Below are 7,500 nucleotides of genomic sequence, written 5' to 3'. Positions count from 1 at the left end.
TGTTACTTATGACTCTTGGTAATGTCATAGCAATGTTGTTATGATGTAGTTCAGTCTTCTCAGCGACAAGTGAACGGGTCCGACGGCAGGCCCATCTGCGCTAAGAGGCTACCTAACACATGTTCTGTGGGAAGCACTGAGCGAGTCAACACATCAATGTATGGCTGTTTTCAAAAACTGGCCACAGTAGAGAGATAGTCACTTCCCTCACAGAAGTGGCACCGTCAAGGCTGTCTCCAGTCCTGCGGTTTCACAAAGGCCTCACTTGACTGGGGATGTAGGAAGTGAAATATGCACCAAGCACGCACTTCTTCAAAACTAATGAAGTACGTATGTGTCAAAACGACAACAAAAAGCATTTACCCAAGATGAAAGGCATACATGCAAACAGTTCTGCACTGTTCCTTGTGTATGTAAATTTGACTGTCAAGCTAAAAAAAGCAGTGTGTAGCAATAACATAAACTAAAATTAAAACCAGCACATCATCTTCCTCTGCTTACAAAGCATACAAACCAGAAAGTGTGAAAATATCTACTGAAAATCGCTTGCTTTTACACATCTGGCTGGTGATTGCTGCCATTTTGTAAACATTAGCATGAGGTCACACAAATAGAGCACATCACATAGAATGTGTGTTCGGTGAGAGAAGTTTCTCCAAATCAACTAGCCAAGATGATTCAACCGTCAGATGAATCTAACTCCACACCCGCCATGACATCAGCACTCAAGTGTTGGACTTCCAGACATGAGCTGAGTGAGTGAGTGAGTGAGTGAGAGAGTCTTCAACAATTCAATACAATTCAACACAAAACAATTCAACAAATCAACAATTCAACACTTGCTGCTCCATGGAATGTGAACTTGCATTCCTACGAACATGGCAGATCCCACTGCAACAATGAGCCTCATCTGGCAACCTCTTCTCTACTTTAAAGCAACATCTATCCAGAAGATAAATCTGACAATGCTAGCTTTATTTTGCCGTGTGAAAAAGGAAACTAATCCGAGCATCAGAAGAGACTACCATTGAAGTGTGAAGTGTGTCAAGTGTGAAGACTTCAGTTTCCGATTCCCGCCACCCCGATTCATCTCACTTCTCTTTTTTCGACCCATTTCTTTTTCCTCCAGTGCAGTTCTTGATATTGCTGACCTAGATTAGACTTCCCTTTCTGCAACCAATTCACACAAGCCTGACTGAAATATATTAAAGGTTAAACTTTAAACTCTTATCCAAAAGTCTGCCAAGACAATACCAAGCATTACTGAAGGTGAATGCAAATGAAATCCACTCCTCAGAATGATTTACGCATTACGCTCTGAAACACAGTGCCTGAAGTGCACAAATGCGCCATCTGAGACACAGCATACGTTTCTCTGCCAGGGAGTCCTGGTCAAAATGCCAGCCAACGGCCCTGCCATGGCCATTCGGTAGGGCACGTGCCTGCCATGCGGCTGACCCGGGTTCGATTCCCGGCCCTGGTCCTTTGCTGACCCCTCCCTGTCTCTCTCCCCATTTGCTTCCTGTCTACACCGCATTCCACATTATTACGCAAATGACATTTTTTGCCGTTTTCCCAAATAATCAATAGAAATGACAGTCGTCATAATTTTCAAGTCATCAGCCATTAGAGTACAATTAAAAAGTGTTTGAATGAACCTTCCCATGATAACGGTATTTTTTTAAATAATAAAAAACTTAAAATGTCCAAAATGCTCTGTTCCAAATTATTACGCAAAACAGTTTTGTAGTGTTGTAATCCAAATGTCTTTCTTTTTTCCCATTTACATCAAAACAGGTGACATTTGGTACCTTCTAAATTACATTTCAATGTTCAAAACTTGGTTATAAGCTGTAACTGGAATGCTGCATTTAACATTGAAGTCAATGGCAAGGCATTGCTTGGTAGTTATGGAAGCCCAGATATCCTTGATGCTTTGCTCTCAGCTGTTTTTGTTTGTTTGGTCTGGTGACCTACACTTCACTCTTCAATATACCCGTAGATTTCCATGCCACGTTTAGGTGCTTTGGAGGTGATGACATTCTAACTCACCAGACATAACATCCCATTCATTTTCAATGGGGTTTTATGTCTGGTGAGTTAGAATGTCATCACCTCCAAAGCACCTAAACATGGCATGAAAATCTACGGGTATATTGAAGAGTGAAGTGTGGGTCACCAGACCAAACAAACAAAAACAGCTGAGAGCAAAGCATCAAGGATATCTGGGCTTCCATAACTCCCATGCAATGCCCTGCCATTGACTTCAATGTTAAACGCAGCATTCCAGATACTAAGACAAAGAGCTTATCAACAAGTATTGAACATTGAAATGTAATTTAGAAGGTACCAATTTCCAACTGTTTTGATGTAAACAGGGAAAAAAGAAAGAAATTTGGATTACAACACTACAAAACTATTTTGCGTAATAATGTGGAACACAGCATTTTAAGTTTTTTATTATTTTTAAAAATACTGTTATCATTGGAAGGTTCATTCAAAAACTTTTAAATTGTACTCTAATGGCTGATGACTTGAAAATTATGATGACCGTCATTTGTATTGATTATTTGGGGAAACAGCGAAAAATGTAATTTGCGTAATAATGTGGAATGCGGTGTACCTCTCGTACTGTCCTGTCCATAGTTAAGTCTAGAGGACCAAAAGAATATCTTAAAAAAAAAATGCAGCCAATAAAAAGTTCCTAAGACACTAATCATTATTTTATGTGACATACTTACTTTTTACTGTACTTGACATTTCAGAAGAAAAAAATAGAATTGGTTCAATTGAAGAGAAACGTTTATGTCGTTATCCTGCACGAGTCCCAAAAAAGTACTTGTACTCAGAGCCCAATGATGTTTCAGTGCACAGAATGTCAAGTATTCTAAAATGCTTTCATTTTGTTGAAAACTGTGGCCTTGTTTTAAACATTTTGTCCTCATTATCCACATTGGATGCTAGTTATTTTTTTACTTCATGATGCATAATGACATCGGTTCACTCTCAGCCCTCCTTCTTTCTCAGCCCTCCTACATTGTATCTATGGGGCTGGGGGGCCCTTACAGATAACTTTGTCCTGGGCCTGGCCAAAGCTGTCAGCGCCCCTGCTGGCAAGCTCTACTTCAACAGCAGAAAATGCAATTTAGGGCCACATAAGACTGATTGATTTGTGCAATAAAGCCTTCTGAAGTGTGCTGCTGCAGGGGCCTACTTTTCTACCAATGCTCCTGTTCCAGGATAAAATGAAGACCTGTTTTATTCCAGACACAATTTGTACATAGGCAATTGGGTCAATTTGTTAAACCCACTGATGCTGGATGCCACGTACTGTATACGCATCATTGACCCAGGCGCCTGAAGCTGCATGGACGATTGAGATCTGAGATTTTTTCAATTAAAATGTGGGTATGTTAGAGCTGAATGAACACATTCTAAATGCAAGATGAGGATCTTAGACTTAAAATACAACTTATTCTCGGCTGAACACCCTCCTTACGACAATCCGTGGAACATTATCCCGCAGGATCATCGCAAGCGATTGTTGGGCAAAATTTAGATAGAAAGATAGAATTTTGCCGGTTCCAAGAGTTGTCAATTGCATATCGTAGATATCACTGTTTGATATTTACAACTCGAAATAGAGCATCGGGCATCGTTTCGGTATTTACGATCAGAGGGATAAGATTGACAGTTGCAATTCTCTTTAAATTATGTGTGCAGGCAACCTGACATGAAAACTGGACACAAAATGGCTCCAATGCTGGATTGGCCGCACAAAATTAATTTGGTCGGTAGAGATGGCTTTGGGGATATTTGTATCGCTACAAAGTTGGTCTGGAAAAAGTCTGAAGCGATATGGAAAAGCCACACAGGTTTCAGAGTTTCAGTTTCAACACTTGTTGTAAAATCTTGAATACATTATTTGTAGATATTTTATAAAGCATTAAAACAACGTAAATAATGAATACAATAATTAACAATGATGAACAAAACATTAACACATGTCTTGTAATGCATCCCTTGATATAAAGTGTTACCAATGTAATGTAATAAGCTTACAACAGCAAGCAATAGGATAGCCAGGACACACAGGGAGAAAAAATATCTTACTAGTAGCCACTTTGAGTCATAGTGAGTGTATGTGTGGCTAGTAAGGTTTAACATCTACCAGCCAAAATTGTCTAATGATGAAAAATGTTTATCTATTGCCCTGAATAACATGTGATGACATGACAGCAACATATGGCAGCCTGGACTTTATTTTATTTTTTATTTTTTTTGTAGTGTATTTAGCAGGTAAATTCAGTGCACATTATTACTAACATGACATGGCAAGGTCGTGACACCGCTTGCAGATGTGAGTACATAAAAGGTTTGTAGATAGATAGCTAATTTGCAACCTCAGTCCCTGGTCAGGCTAGCTATTCTAATAAAATATATAAGTCACCTAAACTATACAATTATGCAATTATTTTATATTTACTTACCAAGGGGGAAGGAGACTCGGGGAACAGCGCTGGCGTGGCACCACCTCCGGACATCCAGCAGGAGGAGGAGGGAGACCCACAGCAAGCCCAGCTGGGCCATCTTGACCCCCGACCGGAGATGACGGCGGCCGCCGGGTGATGGAAGGCAGAGGGGAGTGGAGTGGAGTCAATTAGGCAGACCAACTAGATAGCCCTTAGCCTAGCATAGATGCGGATGCGTAGAGTGGTGGTGGTGGTGGTGGTGGTGGTCGTTAATGAGTGCGGCGGAGGACTTGATGTCAGCGCAGATCATATGCTGCCCGCCGCAGTGGCCCGTCCCGGGTTCACAGGAAGCTGCAGTCATCGCATCTGTCAAAATAACATGAGAGGGTGCTGAGAATGTGTCAGACACTCTACCCCTCCCACCACACTTAAGCTTGGAGAGAGAGAGAGAGAGAGAGAGAGAGAGAGAGAGAGAGAGAGAGAGAGAGAGAGAGAGAGAGAGAGAGAGAGAGAGAGAGAGAGAGAGAGAGAGAGAGAGAGAGAGAGAAGCGATAGAATTAATTCATTTGTTCATTCATAGTTCATCAATCTTTCTGATTTTCTGACCGAAAAACAAATCTACAGAGACAAATAGATAGAATGACGATGAAAGAGCAGGAGAGAGTTAAGTGAGAATTTTGCCCGTTCACAGTTTATCAATTTGTTCATTAGTAAGTTTATTTAGTCTTTTTTCTTACAGAAGTACAGTAGGTCTGCTTTAACGTGATTGAAATAAGTAGAAAATGTGCACTACCGAGACAGAAAGAAAATGTGATGTGCAAACGCTGTGATTAATCTGTGCCGTTCTGGACGGGGCTGGGCACTGGGAGGGAGGCCCTCTTCCGCTTTCAGCTGCACAGCTCAGAGAGAACAAGTAAGAGAGAAGTCATGCTTTGGCAGATGATCAAAATCCACACCAGCCTACTTCAACCGTCCAGAGCTGCTATTGCCTCACACGGTCACGTTGCTTATTGGGCCTATTGGTTCGGATTTGAGTGCTCCGAAACTAATCAGGAGGAAGAGAAAGCACCTAAACTAGTGTTTCTCAACGGGGGCGGTACAGCCCTCCAGTGGGCATTGGAGAGCTCTAAGGGGGCGTTGAGAAGGGTACAGCTGAGAGGGGTGGTGCTTAGCTGCCATTGCGGGTCATTAGTCCATTTAATTTCATAATACTCAGGGGGGTGTTGTCAGTCTTATGATGATGTCAAGGGGGCGTTGGAAGGCATAGGATGAGGTCCCTGGGGCGTTTGCTCTAAAAAGGTTGAGAACCACCGACATACACAAACACACATGCACAGAGACAAACCCTAACTCATGCAAGAGTCTGCAGTCTCCCAGAGACGTGACCGTCAGCATTGGTTAACCTCAGGCGCCGGCCGCACATGATTGCAACAGAGGGCCAAGTGAGGAGGCATGATGTCAGCAACAATGTGACGTTTTGCAAACGGGGCGTAACTCTCAGGGATCGGCAGGTCCGCTAATGAAAACGAACCAGCTCTCGTAGCACGGGGCTTGCAGCCCTGGGCCGCAGGCCCACTTTAAAGGAACACTGCGCAGGAAATGGTCAAAAAAAGTACTATGCTGCTCATTGAAACTGGGTTGCCTATTGCCAAATTTGATCTTTTCCTGAAAGTTTACTGAGTAATAAACTAAATATCTTCTAGTACGGCCCAAGTACAGTCATTTTTGCAGCTAAAAATGTCTATTTCTGGAAATTCAAAATGCCGGACCATGGAGAAGATCCCCTTTTTCATGTATGAAAGGTGCAATTTTTCCAGTCATCAAGAATAATTTGAATTTGATGGTGGTGGTAAGTATTCATGAAAAAGGTATCATTCGTGAATGGGCAGCATGAATTCTGGAAATAAATAACTAAAAATCTTACACAGTGTCCCTTTAAGCACTAAGCACTTAAGTGCGGCTCTGATATGGCTGTGAGACCACGGCTAATGTAGCATTGCAACCGCCTCAAAATATGAATAGAGTGATGATGACACTTGAAAAGTACAGCATACAGAAAAGCAAAGGACATTTTACAAAACTACAATTCAATAATGTCCGTGAAGGACAAAAAAAATACTTATTAACTGCATTGTGTCTAAGCAGCCAAAAGCGTGAATGATAGTCACTCGAGAGTTAAAGATTCAAGCTTTTAGATTAATGCGTTGGTCCCAAAAGAAATTCGTCTTGGTCATTCAAAAAACTTCCACATAACAATGTACACTCTTCACTCTCACACTCCTCCTTGGTGAACTATTTTTCTTTAACTAGCATGATGATTAACAGGTGTACAGACGTGTGAGGGTAAGCTCATTTTACAATAATTCATTCTTTATCTCAAAGACAGAGACCATCAATACAATGATGATTTTGTGCAGTTTTAGCAAGTTAATTTATAAGAAATATGGTAAAATATTGCAAACACAAAATTGTAATGGCCTGCAATGAGCCAGATCAAGTCCCAAAAATCAAATTCAATGCAATTCAGTTTAGTATAGGGACCATGTACAATTAAAACATATATGTTGCCATTTCAGATATAATGCATTGTACCAGAGTTAGCCTCAGGCTAATATATATCTGTAGTCCCTGACGGGACATAAAACATTGAAATAAAATAAATAATAAAATAAAATAAAACCATCAAAAACCAATGAATATACACATAAAATCTATAAACAAATCACTCATATGGCAAGTCCCCTGCACCCCCACCCCCCACCGACACAAACAAAGTAAACATTGTCATCACCATATATCAGTGCTTTCAGTTTTGACTGTTTTTCAGAGAATATCTAAGATGCTAAGGAGAGACAAAGTACAGTATGCTTCATTTCTTACACATTTCACCTGGGACCTGGGACTCCTTTAAAGACGCTGCAGCTGCCAAGCGCAGATAGTCCACGCAGTGTTGCTGCCATTCACATAACAGGATTACAGTGCGCTGCTGCAGACACCGGGATTAGCACAGATATGTCACAGCCTTTAG

General features: G+C 41.2%; 1 protein-coding gene across 2 annotated transcripts in view; it reads right to left on the bottom strand.

The window, feature by feature from the left end:
• The window catches only part of sema4ab (sema domain, immunoglobulin domain (Ig), transmembrane domain (TM) and short cytoplasmic domain, (semaphorin) 4Ab), a 66,149-nt gene that overhangs the window by 44,377 nt on the left and 14,272 nt on the right, over positions 1-7,500 (bottom strand). For both annotated transcript variants that reach the window (XM_063185518.1, XM_063185519.1), the window contains exon 2: positions 4,491-4,838. In XM_063185518.1, coding sequence (XP_063041588.1) covers positions 4,491-4,590 — 100 coding nt within the window. In that variant the 5' untranslated portion in view covers positions 4,591-4,838. The remainder of the gene's footprint in view (positions 1-4,490; positions 4,839-7,500) is intronic.

The sequence above is a fragment of the Engraulis encrasicolus genome, chromosome 20 (genome assembly GCF_034702125.1).
Source record: "Engraulis encrasicolus isolate BLACKSEA-1 chromosome 20, IST_EnEncr_1.0, whole genome shotgun sequence".
Taxonomy (NCBI): domain Eukaryota; kingdom Metazoa; phylum Chordata; class Actinopteri; order Clupeiformes; family Engraulidae; genus Engraulis; species Engraulis encrasicolus.
The sequence above is the reverse complement of the archived record's forward strand: the minus strand, read 5'-3'. Positions and strand labels throughout refer to the sequence as shown.